Consider the following 17,639-nt stretch of genomic DNA (forward strand, 5'->3'; position numbering starts at 1 on the left):
GCATCCCCTACATGATCTTGCTCATGCACCTATTGAAACAAATCTACTGAAAGTGTACATAGTGCTCGTTATGTGCAAGTGTTTTTTACCTGGCCACACTATACTCTCTATGCTTCACCTATCTACCAGCTTCTATAGTAATCTCCCCTCAATTTCCTCATTTTCATGTTGTAAAGTTGCACTATCTTTTTATACCGAGCTTTGTATGATTTTATTTGGTTTGTTTGCAAGCTGGGAGTTTCTTCAAATGTCAAGTCTACTGGGACCACCACAACCTTGGCAAGGGTGTATACTTGACTATTCAAATATTGCTGCCTCTGTATGTTTCCTTTTGGTAGGCTTTTACATGACCTGCATATTTTTTTCTCTCTGCTTTTTTTAACATATGTTCAGGATTTCCTTTCCATGACTGAGAGGCTACCAGATTTCCATTCTGTGTTTGTAGGTAATTTTTAATCTACTTTGGTAGCCAAATAGTTAAAGCTTGATGTATCCGGCATGAAACTAAGTATGAAGCTCGGTCATTTCCTTTAGGTTTCTCTTTTAACAGCATTAGCAGAGCTTGTGTCTTTGTTGCTTGTGCAGAGTGAAGGCAAACAGCTCTTTTTATTTTCCCGAGCATATCTAATAGAGGATTTTCCATCCTTTTGATAAAAACTGGAGCCATTTGTGAATCACACTGAATAACCTGTGGCACGAAGTCAATAACGGAGCTTTTATCTGGTGAGAGACACATAAACAGGTAAAGTGCACTTCTGTTCCAGTTATATTTAACTCTATAGGGTTAAAAGCCCTATAGAGCTAGTGATAAAGTCTTGCCTTATTCTACAGAAAGCTCTTATTTATAAAATACAGCGTGTATCCAGCTAGCCTAGGTTTGATACATATCCAGTTTGTACTTTTCCACCATTATGTACTTTAGTGGAGCATGTGTGATATGTACTTTAGTGGAGCATGTGTGATATGTACTACTGCAAAATAGCGTCTAGCGATGTATACCCAAAGCTAATTGCTTATATTAAAGCTAAACCTGTTTTTTAATACAGAATAGAGTTTTCCCCCACAAGTCTTAAGAATCTTGAAGCAAAAGCATTTTATTTCTGTGTTCTTTAAACAGCACTGTGTAGATCAGTAGTGGCCAGCTGAACATGAAACAGAGTGCAATAATGGGCATCTAAATCCCAGCGTTTGAACTAGTGCAGTTTCACTTCTTTTTTTTCTTTCCATTCTTGTTTGTGAGATTTCTTCACTAATTTGATTAGTAGTTTTCTCATTTCTGCAAATATGATTGTCATGAAAATGTAAGCAGCTCCAAAAGTGAAACTAATACAATTTTTACATGCATGGACTCTCATACTCAGTTCTACCCTTTGCTGATGCCATTCCTCCTACCTAAAACTATTACTGAATATTTCACTTTAGATTGTATCTGAATTTTGTCATGACTAGCTCTGAAGCCTGTGTTTTGAGTAATGCTGACTACTTCTTGAGTATATTCCCAAACTTTCAGTTTTTCCATGTACTGACAGATTACTCATGTATGGTATAACATAACACATTCTGATGGTAATTTCATGCATATGTGATATGTTTGATCTGAAAGTCTTGAGATACATGGATAAAACAACATTGCTTTCTCTCACAAGTAAATGTTTGTTGTTACCAGCTCTTCTCTGTTAGTGGAATTGCAAGAAAGCACTGGCTAAATCAGTAACAAAATAGCAGTCAAATATTCTGCTCAGTGTTACACAAATTTCAGGCATACAACCAACCTGAGAGATGGCTACCTTATTTAAGTGTTAAAAACTCACTTTTAGCTTTTTTCCATTGCTTTTAACCCTGGACAAATGGGATGTTAAAATAATAGGTCTCTGTACTAAGATCTTGCTTTCCAGTAAACTTGTTGATGGTGGAGTCCTTCCTCTGCCATTAAAACACAATTTCTATTTTTTCACATTTTAAGTTACAGACATACAAAACTTGAGGAAATTCTGTTACCCAAATATCCACTGTTTTAACTTCCTCCGGATTCTTAATAACAAAGCATCAATGACTTGCAGGAATCACTCCACCCTCACCTCCCACTGGTCAGGCCCAATTTCACAAACATCCGTAACAAAATCTACAGCCAATCCATTTTGTTTCAACAAGGCTGTGCCAATAATTCCCTGGTGTTCCTAAAAGGGATCCTCCCACTCCTGAAGGAACAGGAGAAGGAGACTCCTGAACTTGGCAGCTATTAACTTCAGGCAGATATCTTAACACAGGTACTTGAACATCCTTTCATGCATATAATGCAGTAAGTTTTATCATTTTCCCTCTTTTGTGGGTTAGAGCTGGAACAAATATTTGTTGAAGAGTGGTTATTGACAGTACAGTATCAATTAACATCATGGCACTAGTGTTAATGTTCTTCCCTTGACCACCCAGTACTAATATTGTTATTGGCCATTTCCATTGGTTATATTGTAATTTTACCACTAGACCAGGGGCAAGTAGACAGCAGAGTGTCCCTAGTCTTTGTTATTGAGAGGAAGAGATGATGTTTAAGGGCTTTGCTGAGAGAGACCTGTTATTTTCTCTAGTTTTCATTCCTCCTCATGATTTTTGATTAGCTTGACAAAATGAGCCAGCAAGGAATTTATGTATTCTATCCCATTTTCTCAAATCCTTGCCTCTTTTTCTCAAATTTTAACATGTTTCCTTCCTGCAGTTTCATTGGTGTCCACTAAATGAAGTTTTTATCATGTTGTCCAAGGATATTCTGCAGTTAACCATTACTACCTCTTTTTACATGAAGAGCTAAACCCACTCTGAGGACTGTTTTCCCTTTTCTATTTCTTTTTATCTTTATTTTAAATGGAGGCTGTGAGTCATTTAGGACTGTATTTCTGAAAATTACAGTCTGTAATGTCTACAGTATGTGGACCTTTTATCAGATCCACAGGACTGGGATTTCCTTGTAGTCTTTCTTACTTTCATTACCTTGTCTGTTTTCCTTGTCTATACCTGCTGAAGCTGAATTTGCAGCTCTTCCCATTGTAGTCGTGCTTGATTCACAGGTCCCATAATTACTCTTGCTGACTTAACTCTTGTACCACTGCTACCTGAAAGCCGGTTCTGTTTGATCAGATACATTCCCAGATGCCAATACCAACAATTTTTCCAGGATTCACATTATATTACAATCTCATAACATTCTAGGTAGAATAACCTGCTAGCCAAATCTCCAGTTACTGCTCAGATAACTGTTCTGAGACATATGCCTACTAAATTTCTTACAGGAAATTGTTCCTGCAGTGTAGCTGATAATCATACTCCGTTCTGAGGCTGTGCAATATTTACTAGTTAAGTAAAGCTAATCCTTGAGTTCCAAAAGCCCCATTTAAAAAGTTTCTGAATTCAGTAGCCTCAAGTATTAAGCAAATACTTTTGTTCACTCTTCAGTCAGTTCAGTTGCTATTGTTATAATAATTTTCCATGTCTTAGGAGCAGCACAACCCAAGCAGGAGTAAACAGCAGGGTACACTCCTTTCTTACCACTGTTTTGGTTTTAACTTCATAACTCGATCATAAAAGCCTATTTAGTTGTCACTTTACCTGAATTTTCAGTATAGTTGGGGTCTGAGTTTCCCTTATATCCTTGTATGTATAGTATGTGTTCTGGGCGACTGGTATTGAAGTGAAAAGACTTTTTGAGTGTGCAGAAATCCATCTGTACGGTATAGCTTTCAGGGTGTGTCCTCAAGTTAGTAAATGGTTCACTTCAGAAGCTATAAGGTAAGCCTAACAATCAGAAACTGAAAATCCACTTTTAAACATCATTAGACTAGTACTATACACCCAGATCCAAAGAGAGACAAAGCCTGAATGTTTTTATTATTAGCTAGGTCAAAACTGATGCACAACAAAGGTAATGTTTTGGTAACATTCACCATTATTTCCACTCATATTTTGCTGATATAGAAGATACACGTACATATTTCTCCTTTTCTGTTGTTCACCCCTCTTTTTCCATGTATTCATCTAAATATTTATGTAGAAGGGGATTTTCAGAGGTGAAAAATGTAATTATTCTTTTCCTCTATTTCCTATCATGGTTTAACACTAATGTATGTATGAGTGATCTGATATGGCATGACGATCAACTCCTTATCTGTATCCATGTGATCTGATGGGAGGAGATCAGTTTACTTAGTTTACCATTATAAGAATAGCCACCACTATGAGTATTGTGGTAGCACAAACGATGTTTTGATGACTACCATAGTGGTGGCACATAAAAAGAAACAAGATAACTTTTACTGTTCTTGGGGTTAAAATGTTTATGGGGAACATCTTACTATGAAACCTTGAGGTAAGCATTATTCTGCCTGCCCAACTTCACCCTCTTGGGAAAGAGAGGATATTGTCAATCTGATGACGGATTTAATGGAACAAGATAAACTCTGTAACAAATGAAGTGTGATAACACAATCCAACCCACAGTGCATGAAAAGACCATGCACTCATGATGAGTTAGACTTAGCTTCAATTTTTCGCCCTTAAGAAAACATGTACACATGCTTTCCCTGACAGACCTACCACTCTTGAATAGTTCAGTTTACTCAAAATATGAATATAGGTGGAAATCTATTAGGAAAGTATGTGGTAAGTCTGTCCTGTGAAACAATGCACCACAGCAGTATTCAGAAAGAGATTTTGTCACGTATATATCTGGACAAAATGAAGTACTGTATTTCAATAATTTTGTTCTTGTAAACATACAATTTCATATACACATTAGATTATCCAATTGGTGTGTGAGAAATTCTTCTGGTCCTGTCACATACAGTAATAAGCATCTTTCTTTGCTAATGTGTTGCCAAGGTGTTCCATAAATAACCTAGGCAGATAAGTTCTCCTCTCTCATGTGCACCATGCCATGGAATCAGTTTCCTTAAAGGACTTGGCCTGGTTCTGGTCACGCCTGCTTGTAACTTCCAGCTCAGTGGATGTCTTCATGAACTGATTGTCAGCCATGTGTGATCACTGCAGAAATCATCTGTCTTCTTTAGGATGTGGGATAATTTAGCAATATATCTGTCCTCAGATACCACAAAAAATCCTATGTCTTCATGAGCAAATGGCTCATGACATGGAGTCACTGCCAGGTCTTGTCCTCTATTGGTATGATAAAAGGCTTTGTTTTCATGCCAAGTCCCATAGATACTCACCAGAGGTAGTTTAAAGAAGATCAATTTTCCAAATTTAGTTCTGCTTCATAGTGCTGACTATTCAAAGAACCACAGAGGATGCTCCCATTGAGGAATCTCTGTAACGTTTAACAAGCATACCTTGCCCACAGGGAATCTTTGGATCCTTAGGATATTGGCATTACGTTCTCTAATTTCTACTGGAACAGAATTCCTTGTGTGCCAGGTGCAGACAAGGAATACAAGAAGAGCAGACTTCTTACAGTAGGAGGTATCTCAGTTTGACTAGGTGTTCAAGTGAGATGCTGAGAGTTGCTTCCTTTAACATTTTCCATACTAAAAAACTCATTTGCTCTCAGTGAATGATGATATGGAAACGGGACTGCTCTGAACACCTTATTCAGTCAGGGTGAGCTGTTAATCATTCATAATTTATTGTTGACTATAAAAAGAAATCAAGGAATTACATTTAGTATCATGGTACTCACACAGGGTCACGTGTCATTGCATGCAAACAGAATGCTTAAACTGTGCAGAGGTCGTGACACGGCTGAGTCAGAGAGGAGGATGTCTAGAGTGCAAAGGGTGAGCAAGTTAGAATATGAGCAGAGACCATTTTGTTCCTTCAATTATCATTGTGTGGTGCTGGAACACTGTCCAAAGCCTTGTGGTTCAAGGGTCCCCATGAATATCAACTTCTTGGGGAGCTACCTGACAGTCCTTCTGGCTCTGACCTACAGCCTTTATCTCCCATTCTGTCTGGGAAATAGGAAATCATATTGTGATTTCGCTGTCCACACAGAGAAGGGGAGGAACATTGAGGAAGACCTCTGAGGCTTGCTGATTAGTTGAACATCTTGTATGGGTGCTTTCTGCAGTTTTTTGGCAGGAAGGTCTTTTTTTGTTATATGAGTAATATTTACTAATATTACTCATATGAGTTTGACCATGATTAGCACTTCTTAAATGTCATTGATTGCATTACTGTTTAGTATGTTATGTCACTTTTACACGAAGTTTATACTTAGAAATCAGTAAGAAATAAACAAGAAAGATACCCTGAAATCTGGATTTGCAAGGCAACTGTCTAATAAATTCAAGTTTCAGTGGGAAGTATATGGAAAAATGTTGGTTTTCCCTTAACAAGCATAATATGTGGGGGTAGAGCAATAAACTTGGTTGCAATCAAAATACATTTTAATGATCTTATGATGAATTTATGGAAATTAGGTTAAAGATCCTTATGGAATTAGCGAAATGGGAAGTTAAGAGAAGATGCAGATGGATTAATGAGACATTAGAGCATCTAGTCTGAATCACTAGAAGGGCTGCAGGTAATTGCGTTTTCAGTAACTGTAGCCACAATATAGCCAGCCACAAAATAGTGAAATCTGATTTTTGAATTGCTGAAGTCCTGCATGGTGAGGGGGTTATTTTCTCCAGTCTCTTTTGAAGTGTTTTGTGCAAAATGATCACATGCAGACATATCTTGATATCATAACTGGAATCTTCCTGCTAAGTCTCCCTGGATTGTTGCAGGGATCATTAGTGTTGACATGTAAGGCAGAGCTGTGGCATGTAGCAGATGTTTCTGGAAGCAGAAATGATGTGAGGGAGCATTAGCCCTATTGTCTATGATTATGGCTACTTGAAAGGTTTGGAGCTTGTGAACATGTGTCTGCACTGTATCCAATTGCTTGTAGAAACACATTTACCTTGGAGTGCACAATCGTTTGTTTTACAGTAAACATCAAAAAGGAACAGAGCAATTTGGCTGTGGTTAAAGACTAACAAGCAGAACATGGTCACGGTGCCATAGTCAATGTCTTATGACATGAACTGAAAGAAGTGACTATTTTTGCTCATTTCACCACAGTAACAAAGTCCAATGTATAAGATTAAATAAAGTAAGTGTACTTCTGCACTGCTACAGAAAATGGAAGTCAAATTACTTACAGAATTTAAAAATATTTGGCTATTATTGAAATAACCCCCAGTTTGGGCTACTTTACATAAAAAAACAAAAGCTGTGAAACATTTTGGGTCCTGAGGATAGTAATGTCAACTGTGCCAATTCTGCCTAGAAGGGTTATAGAAACGTTTTTTGATGGTTTTTTTTTTGTGTGGGTTTGTTTGTTTGTTTATTTGGGGTTTTGTTTTTGTTGGTTTTTTTTTTTGCCTAGAGAGGACAGACAACACTTGTGAAAGCAGCATTAAAATTTTGAAAGTACTGCAAAGTGAAGTGGAAGTTCTTCCTATCTGTTGTGGATAAGGAAGGGATAACAGCTCTAACTTATCTCGAGGACAATTCATATTAAATATACAAAAAACCTCCAAGTAGTTCAGATAGTCTGAAGTTCTCCATCTTTGCTTTTGGAAACTAACTATGGAGGTACAGAATAGAAACACCTGTAGAGAACATAATGTGTAATGATTGATGTGATCTGAAGGAAGGAGGGTGGACAGGATGGCATTTTGACATTGTATGTCTTCCACATATAATGAACTGTAGGTGTAGAAATAAATAAAAATTTGGAATCAGTATTACTAGGAAGAAGCTGAATGAGAGGTTTTTAATTCTCATAATTTCCTGTGTAATCTAGACATTTCACAAATAGTATGGAATAGAATGCAAGTATTTATAAAATATGGCTTTGAATAATATTGTACAAGGGAATAAGTCAATAGCTTTGATTTCTGTATAGAATATAATATTGATGCTGTTATATATTTCGTATGTAGTGACTTGAGTTTGTAAACTCCTTTCTCAGGCATTCAGCTGTCTGTGATCAAGACACAGCAGTGTAACCATCTTTCAGACTTTTGAGGAAACTTCTTAATTTGGAGCAAGAACTGCAAAGAAGTTGATAAAATGGGCTTCTGCAAGGTAAGAAAGGTTGCAGACAGGTAAGACTCTTAAAATTGAGTTAAGCAGCAGTTTAAGGATTCAAGAGAAAGAAACATCATCATGAAAATAAATAAAATCCTAAGTGAAAAGCAAGGATTTGGAAGACAGCAATTCAATCCCAATGAAGATCCATTCCAGGGGCAGTAGAAACCAGCTCTACCCCACCTCACTGAGGACTTCTTGGCCATCAAAGATTTTTCCTGTTTCTTGATTCAGGGCACTGAACATACCAACACCCACTTTAGTATTTCATTAATTCAAGTTATCAAAACATGGTAATGTATGGTAACTAATCAGTAACTGCTGAATACTTTTAAGCTGTATGTATTCAGTGTACAAAGGGCTCTTTGTGCATGGCAAAAGGTGGCTGTCCAATCAAAGACACTCAGGGAGGGAAGGATTACTTGTCCTGTTACAATGTTACTAGGCATATCCTTGCCTGGAAAAGTTATATGGACAAAAACTGGACATGTTGTAGTAATATATGTTTTATTCAGATTTAAGTGGGTAAAATGTTTTCCACCTGCACAAAAAGTAATTTTGTTTATTTTTTCCCATCAGTTTTCATTTGTGAAATAAAGTCCTGAACATTTTTAAAGTCCAATGTTCTGTACTATATGTCTTTAAATGCATTTTTCTGTTATAACTGTAGTAATAATATAACTTTAAATGCAACTATTCAGCAAGTAAAGATTATGTTTTCAGAAACAAGACTGAGTTTGTAAAGCTGAAAACTGGCACATTAGTAATAGGAATCAAGTGACATTACTTCAGTTTGTGGTAGTCCTCCTTATGAGAATAAACAATTAACTCCAAATCAAATCACAGATAATAAGAGTGGAGTCTTGTAATTTTAAAACATGCTTTTCGGAATAGACTTCCTTTTTAAATGCAAACAGAAACTGGATGCTTACATTAACTTGATTTGTTCTCATGCTTTGTCCAGGGAAAATAAAATGTCCAGCAACTACAATAGGCATTATCTTGTAGCTGAGCATACAGCATAGTTAAAGGAACACAAAATTACCAGTTTCTGACAGTATAATAATTCCCTTCACATAGAACGATTCTCATTGATAGAATGGTAGCCAAGTTGGCAAAATTCCTTTACAGAGTATTATTCTTTTCCAGCCCTGATTAACAGGAAAGAGGCTGCTAAAGTAGAACAGGAGTTCTCCTAGTACTGTAAATCAGAGGTTCTTCACAGGTGTTCTGATCTGTGCTAGGGTTGAATGTCATTGAGGAATCATTACAGAATTCCCACAATCCTTTCCAGCATTTTGCTCACCTGGTGCTTATTGGAAAATCCAACTCACCATCTTTAAAGTGAATAGAAGAAAAAAGTAGTTTGTGGGATTTTCTTTGGCCACAATATATGCAGTTGTTGAAGTATTTGCTTCAGTTTCTTGTCTTGTTTGCTATTTTTATTGATAAGTATATTTTAAAAAGGTTAGTTTTTCTTTATATTGTTTAGAAAATTTTGAAGGCATCATGCCATCATTTCAGAACGTTTTATCTCTGATATCAAAGTTAGATTAAAGTTTCTGTGTCAGTAGTTCCAATATCATGTGTCAGTTTGTGATGTGCTGGCCTGCATCAGATAAAAAAAATGCACAGATACAATGTATGTTTTGTGGGATGAGATTCTCTCAACACAAATTATTTTTTAGAAGCATAAGTAGTTGAAACTTCACCACAAAACATGAGAGCCATTTTTTTCAAATGCCTTTTCCTGCAGTTTTAGAAACTGTCTCATGATCAGTTTGTTAATAAAATATTAAGACATTTTGACACAAGAAGGGTGTTGGATAAGTAAATTTAGATAACTAAATAGATGGAAACAATCTGAAATAATTAATAGTGAGTACAGTATAGGATGATCCATATATACCTAACTGTGGTTCAAAAATTATGTTATGATCATGCAAAATATGACTTAAATAGCAGAGTTATACTGAAAAGCCTGGTGAATGATCTGTAAGAGCAATGACTCAAAGAAGGTTTTAAGGTTTAGTTTATTGTACCAATACAATCTCTCATTGTCCTTGAGTGCCCAAGAGAGATTATTCAAACCATGCATTTATAACACATAAGAGAAGGGAATTAACTGTGCTTCAGTCAACAGAATTAATGTTGACAGAATATTTCAAGGGACCTATGGTCGTGTTTCAAACATGTAAGAAGTATTTATGCTTAAAATTCTAAAAAAGATGTGTGAATATAATGCAGGAACAAAGGGAAATTGTCTACTATCTTAATAAAGAGGGGACTGAGTAAACCATATGAATATGTATAAGTATTTTCACATAGAAAATATATCTGATGATGCAGAGCTTCACAGAAATAATAATATCCAAGAGGTGTTATTCTATCTTCAACTAAACAATGTCTGTGAAGGGAAATGGAGCATAGAAGCAGTTAGCCAATAGGTCTAACAAACTTAAGACCACTTGCAATTTTTAATGTAAAATTAGAAGTTTTCCTCTTGTACAGGCTTTGCTTTAGACGAGGCAGACTTACCTGGTCCGATGAGTCACTTTAGAGAACTTTCAACTGGCTAAAATCTCTTAAAACATTTACCCCATAACTCAATAGAGGGAGCTCTGTGAGCTGCAGCTGTCATTCTCTTCATACAATCCCACTGATCCACTATTGGATAGGGCTGAGACGGACATGTGGCAGAGCTTCAGACAGTCCAGGTGGATGTTGTTTATCAGCCTTTTTTTACTTGCTTCTGCAGCAAGGGATTTGAATTGTCCAACAGTTCCCACATCACCAGATCTCTGCTTCTTCTAATCATAGCATAACAAACTGGTTTGGGAAGGAATATTGAATTGTTTATGAGCCTTAAGTAGCTCAAAGGTCATAGATTGGTCATCTCTGTTTAAATCCCTCTTCTGTGAGATATTTTATGACTAGTACATAGAAGCAGAAAAAAAGGAATGTTTTCTTTCTTCATGAACTTTTGAATGATCAGGACACTCTGCTTTCAAGACATCTTCGCTTAGCATCTGGTCAATGTCTACTCGATACAGACAATGTCTATACAAGATTTCATGCTTCAAGTCTTCTGCCTATAGAACTAGAAAATCCCCCTTGATAACATCAAAGATTGGCTGAAACCGAGAGTAAACTCTTGATTTAACCAAATAACTGATCTGAGGGAAGACAGTATTTTTCAAACACTGGGTTTATGAATCCTGCTAATGTATTTAGGGCAAAACCAGTCGCCAGACTTTGGATGAGAAGGTATTTCTCCTCGGATTAGATTGACTGGCACCTATGTTGTTTCTAGATGTTTTTGTACCTCTTTGGTTGTGAACCAGCTACTATGTTCACCTACACGTTTTTTTTATACTCAGGTAATGAGCCATGGTGATGCCACAGATTCTTCTGTTGTTGATTTATTTTACGGATTTAATCTCTTCAGCCTGAAATTATATATTCTCACCCAAATTATCAGTTTTAAACAAGATATAAGAGATTAGAATAAAGAGTTAGTGATCTTCTCTGATTTCAAATTCTCTGAAATTGTGGAACTATGTGACTGAACAAAGTACAAAAGCTATAAAGAAATTACAGGATATTGTATCTTACTAAATAGATGTAAAATACTGTACTTTCCCTATTTTCCCACTTTTTAATATCAGTTTAGTTGCTTCAGCTCCTAGTGTTATAAAACCAGGTATCTTTCATTTTCTTTGCATTACTGTATGCAGGCAAGAGAGACTCTGGTAAAAATCACTCATCTGTTTTATTTCTATTTCCGTTTCTTATCATGATTGCACTTCAATAGCATCGAGACATTGCAATGAGATAACAGAACATTCTGACAGATCTCATACTGTTCTCTCTATTTGCCCTTTAAGGTGAAACAGTTGTGAAAGAACTGCATATACTATTCCTTTTTTTTTTTGATCGATTGACTTTTCTTTAAAGTTTCTCATTTTAGTTTTTTTGGTTCCCACTGAAATAATGGGACCAGTCCATTAAGATCACGTCCAGGAAAGAATTTAGGCACACAAGTTAAAATCCACTGTTCCCATTAACTGCTGTGGATAGACTTCTATACAAATATATCACAATGACTTTTCATAAGCAGGTAATACCTATACTTATTAATCCTTTATATTCTGCTTGACTGGAAATGCAAAACTACCCTTTCTAAAGTAATCCTCAATCTGATAAGACTATCTCTATTCCAAAACCTTATAAAAATACTGTTTCACCACCATTTTGAGATTACAGGCATGCATGACAATAAGGAACAAAAATAATTTCTTCTGGATATTTATCAGATTAAGTAAGTTTTGTGGGAGTAAAGTGATAGGAGACCTGCAGTGAAATTTGTATAAACCTACTTGCCTTCTAGGACAAGTATTTTTATTTAATTTCTCATAAATTTTACGTCTGTAAAAGTGTTGAACATGTCTACTTTAATACATACATTGAAATTACTGTTAAGAAGTGGAATAAATTTATTTTAAATGTTTTAAATAATTGTTATTTTCATTAAAGTCGTGCCTACAGATACTGATAAAAACAATACATTCCACAATAAAACAAATGGCCCTTTTGAAACAGTTTAGAATATGAGCACACATTCAAAAATCAGAAGAATACTAATTGGGCAAATTTCTGCTGACCAGAGCTATTTCCAAAACTTTTCTAAACTGAGTCTGAAACTCGTCTTGCTGTTCTGCAGTTACTCAAATGAGAAACTATATGCACTATAGTAAAATCCTGTTTTCTTTCCTGCTAGGTGGGTAATGATTTCCTGGATTAGACTTGGAAGATGGGAAAGGAAGCAAAAGATTAAAACAATGCTTTGGTGTTACCTGGTTTCATTCTCACCGTGTATTCAAGAATGGATTCATCCTTAAGTGCAACAGTTACTCCGAGCATTCAGCAACATCTCTAACAAGGTAAGGAGGAATTCCTTTGAGTTTTAAGGGCCATAATTAAAACAACAGTACCTATAACAGGGAATGTTTTCTGGTGGAAGAATAAAGTATTCAGGCTTGTTTTCCCAGGTGACAATGAAATATGCATGCTTTCGAGGGCTAGTATTATTGCCTTTAGGAAAAGGGACGTGCAGTCCAAAGTGCATACGCTGTATTATCCAAAATAGGCGAGGCAATTGGAGTGGGAAAAAATCCAAGAGAAAGCTATTTGTTATCTCTGTCTTACATAACAGAAGCAAAGTCCAATCATGCTGCATGTCCTTAACCATATTAATTCTGCTCACATTAGAATACTTTTTCAGAGGACTGGACACAAACCAGGAGCAACCTTTCACGGTATGTCAGTAGTTTGAGTTTTTTTTTAAATCAGAGGTATTTTATAAATTCACTAGTAACTAAAATTGGGACAAATCCAATTAACTGCATATTCTTTTAAATAAACATTTAATTTCTCATTTATTTTGTATGTCTGTGCTGAATTGCAGAAAATATCATTCTCATGTCATTCAAATGAGATTAAATGAATGACTTAGAGTTATCAAATGGATACAAATACAGAATATAGATGTTTGTAAGGAAACTCCAAACTTCTGGACTTTTTTCAATATGCTTATACTTGTGCATTATGAATATTCACTTGCAATATATGATATTAATAACTTTACTGATCGTAATAAGTCCATATTTTTCTTTCAAACAAATGGTTGTTGAGATTACTGTCCTTGTCTTAAGATTGTGTATCCCTCAGTCAAATATTATTTTACAGGAAACTATCTTCAATAAATTTAAAATGCCTTCTGAAGATGAAAAGAAGTATACTGCAGATGGAAATAGTCATGAGATCGCTGCATCCAGCCAGGGTCATGAATTTGAAGACAAACAGTAAGTATTCTTTAATATTGTAAACATAATGCATTGAAGCTTATTAGACTCCATTACTTTGGCTTATATTTTATTGAATTTCATATTTTAAATCTTATTTTACCTTATTTTGTTAGGAAAACCTAGTAAGAGAAAACTTTGTAAGAGTAAGGGTAGCATTGATTGGTACATTTATTTCATGCAAAAGGACTATTTATTTTTTTCCTTTAAAGGACTAAGTGTCCACAGCATTGACTAGAGACTTACTGAAAAACAATTCTAAAATATGACAAAAATTATGTTGGAATGGAAATCTTGGATGCATTTATGTCATCTGCTAAAAAATTATCTTAATATTTTTAGTATGCAAGTGAATCAACATTTTACATATCTTGAACATTTTATGTATTCCCGATCTGCTATGTACCGAAGTTTTCCTCTCTTCTGTTTTGAAAGCTATACAGTGCTTTGGTTCACAACTTCCCTGACCAGATAGTGGAACCACCAACCCCGTTGGTGTTGTTTCATCCTTGAAGGGGTGAACTGGGAAGAACATGACTTAAATTTACAGAAGTTAGGAGGTGATGCTACTTATATTGCTGAAGATTTAAATACAAACATCTCAAGAATGCTCAATAAATCATGTTAATTTTGCACAATTGTTTGCAGTAGAGTTATTTCATAACTATAATATAATTGAAAGGCATTAATATGTTGAATTAGTATTTCTGTGAAGTGGGGTCCATTTTTAAATTCACTGAAACTGCCACACCATTTTTTAGCCAGGGAAAGAAGAAGCAGAAGAAAGGGGAAAAACCTAAGACGGTCAGCCCATTAGCACTGGTAAGGTTTATTCTCTCTATATGTGTGTATGTATATGTACACACAGGCACATTTCAAAATGTAATCAAAAATAGCTACAATTATGTTAGTGTCCTGCATATATAATGCTGTCTCTACCAAATACTTTGATACTACAGAATATTGGCTATAGTATAGAAATCAAGCAGTTCTTTTTGTGGATGTAGTTGTACTAAAGAAGCTGTCTTATTACTGGTAAGGATTCTTGGGAGTCTTCCCTTAGAAATTTATCATGTTAAACATACCTATACCAGATATTTGTTTGTGAAAGATAGGAATTGCCATGTTCAGTCATTTCTTCTGGCACAATGAAAAGGGTGACCATGTACCTATGATTATGTGTGGTCTTGTCCTCTAAATTACCGGAGTCAGGTACTAATCACAGTAATTATCCCCATCATTCATTATTCAGTCACCTGAGTCAGCAGAAAAGGGCAATTCCATGGCACTGATGAAAATTAAAATTAAAAATTGTATACTAAAAGGTATCAGATTCTTTAAAATTTTCTGTATGTTTTTTAAAAGACAATCTTTTAATATTTAATCAAGTAAATCCTAGGTCCTCTTTTATTAATACTGAAATATTTTATATTTTGTAGGTTTATTGTGTGTAACATACAGCAATGATACTGCAAATAACAGACATAAAACTATAGTCTGTGATGCTGGCCAATGCCCAATTTCTTTGCTTTGCTGTATCAGTTTGCACTTGTACAATTACTTCATACAACTATAGTTTACATCAGTAAACTTAGTATTTTATAGTACAGAATAATAGATGAGCTCAAACTTTATTAAGTTCATTGGCAAGAGGGTTTAGGATTTCAATACATTTTTATAATTGGTACATTAGGGACAGTTTTTCTGGCTGCATAATAATGAATTTACAGTAAAAGCAATTATTGCCTTAATTATCATAATTCCATTAAAACTTCTTATAATTTGAACTTTAAATGGCAAATATAAAATGAGTAAATTTCTTATGCCTTGTTTTCCGATGATCTTTCTTATCCAGGGGCAGATATTAATGCATTAAAATGGCACATCTCTCTGGTTTTGAGAGTTTATAGTATAAAAGTGCTTACATAGAAAGGATTTATACCTGTACATTTGAATTGTTTTGTAAACTGTATTTCTAAAGAGATAAAGTTGTAGCTTTGTGACAGTAGGTGTACAACTGACAGCTTTTTCTTTACTTTCTTGACTTTGTAGACACAGCATTCAGTTAGCATTCTAATACAACAGTTAGAATAAATTTCTCTTCTCATTTACAGTTTCGATACTCCAGCTGGTCAGATAAATTATTAATGATACTAGGCACTCTGCTGGCGGTAGCCCATGGAAGCAGTCTCCCTTTTGCGATGATAATTTTTGGTGATATGACTGATAGCTTTGTTATTTCTGGAGACACAAATTTTACAGGTAAGAATATATCAGCTATGACAAGAACAATGGCTCATATTTAAAAAAGAGACAGGAAGATTCACGCATCTTGACAGGAGATACTGATGTCAGAAACCACAATGCCAAAATATGATGCAAATTAGTAGCTCATGTTCATTGTACTCAAGATACACTATAGTTGGGGTAACATTGTAGTGGGAGTCTCCTATAGGCTGCGTGACCAGGAAGACCAAGCAGATGAGGTCCTCTATAGACAGATTGGAGCAGCCTTGCATTCACAAGCCCTGATCCTCTTGGGAGTCTGCAACCACCCCAATAACTGCTGAAGGAACAACATCACCAGACATACACAATTCGGGAGGTTCCTGGGCTGTGTTGATGATAACTTCTCCAAGTAATAGAGGAGCCATCAAAGAGAGGTGCTGTGCTGGACCTTGTTCTTGCTAAAAAGGAGGGACTGCTGGGGAATGTGAATCTTAAGGGCAGCCTGGGCTGCAGTGACCATGAAATGGTGGAGTTTCAGGGCATCGAGGAGGGAGGACAGCAAGCTCACTATCTAGAACTTCAGTAGAGCAGACTTAGGCTTCTTCAAGGACCTGCTTGGTAGAGTACCATGGGATAAAGCCTCGGAGGAAAGAGGGGCCCAAGAAAGCTGGTTGATATTCAAGGATGACCTCCTCCAAGCTCAGGAGCGATGCCTTCCAACAAAGAAGTCAGGCAGAAACACCAGAAGGCCTGCATGGATGAACATGAACAAGGAGCTCCTGGACAAACTCAAACACAAAAAGCAAGCCTGGAGAAGGTGGAAGCAAGGAAAGGTAGCCTGGGAGGAATACAGAGTACCTGTCCAAGCAGTCAGGAATCAGGTTAGCCCTGAGGAGAATGATTTGAAGGTGTTTGTTGACAAGAAGCCCAACATGAGCCAGCATTGTAGGCTTGCAGCCCAGGAAGTTGTATCATGAACTGCATCAAAAGAATTGTGACCAGCACGTGGAGGGAGGTGATTCTACCCTCTCTATGTCTCTCTGGAGTGTTGCATCTGGCTCTGGGATGCCCAGTATAACAAGGATACCCATTGGAGTAAGTCCAGAGGAGGGCCATGAACATGATCAGAGAGCTGAAGCACTTCCCTTATGAGGATAGGCTGAGCATGTTGGGGCTGTTAAGCCTGGAGAAGATTCCTGGGAGACCTTATAGCAGCCTTCCAGTACCTGAAATGGGGCCACAAGAGAGCTGGAGAGTGACTTTTAACAATGGCCTGTAGTAATTGGATAAGGAGTAATGGCTTTAAACTGAAAGAGGAACTATTTAGATGAGATAAAAGGTAGAAATTCCTCCTTATGAGGGTGATGAGAAACTGGAACAGATTGCCCAGAGATGTGGATGTCTGATCCCTGGAAGTGTTCAAGGCCAGCTTGGATGGGGCCCTGAGCAACCTAGTCCCTT

At 36.3% G+C, this 17,639-nt stretch overlaps 1 protein-coding gene across 1 annotated transcript in view; it reads left to right on the forward strand.

Moving 5' to 3' along the window:
* Positions 1–537: 537 nt before the first annotated feature.
* ABCB1 (ATP binding cassette subfamily B member 1) overlaps positions 538–17,639 on the forward strand; it is a 48,635-nt gene continuing 31,533 nt past the window's right edge. Inside the window, exons 1-6 of the mRNA XM_042043762.1 lie at positions 538–742; positions 7,967–8,082; positions 12,866–13,028; positions 13,834–13,949; positions 14,711–14,771; positions 16,064–16,211. Coding sequence (XP_041899696.1) covers positions 13,858–13,949; positions 14,711–14,771; positions 16,064–16,211 — 301 coding nt within the window. The 5' untranslated portion in view covers positions 538–742; positions 7,967–8,082; positions 12,866–13,028; positions 13,834–13,857. The remainder of the gene's footprint in view (positions 743–7,966; positions 8,083–12,865; positions 13,029–13,833; positions 13,950–14,710; positions 14,772–16,063; positions 16,212–17,639) is intronic.

The sequence above is a fragment of the Corvus kubaryi genome, unplaced genomic scaffold (assembly GCF_017639235.1).
Source record: "Corvus kubaryi isolate FWS band 111438036 unplaced genomic scaffold, C.kubaryi_AGA036_p1.0 37398, whole genome shotgun sequence".
NCBI classification, from domain to species: Eukaryota; Metazoa; Chordata; class Aves; order Passeriformes; family Corvidae; genus Corvus; species Corvus kubaryi.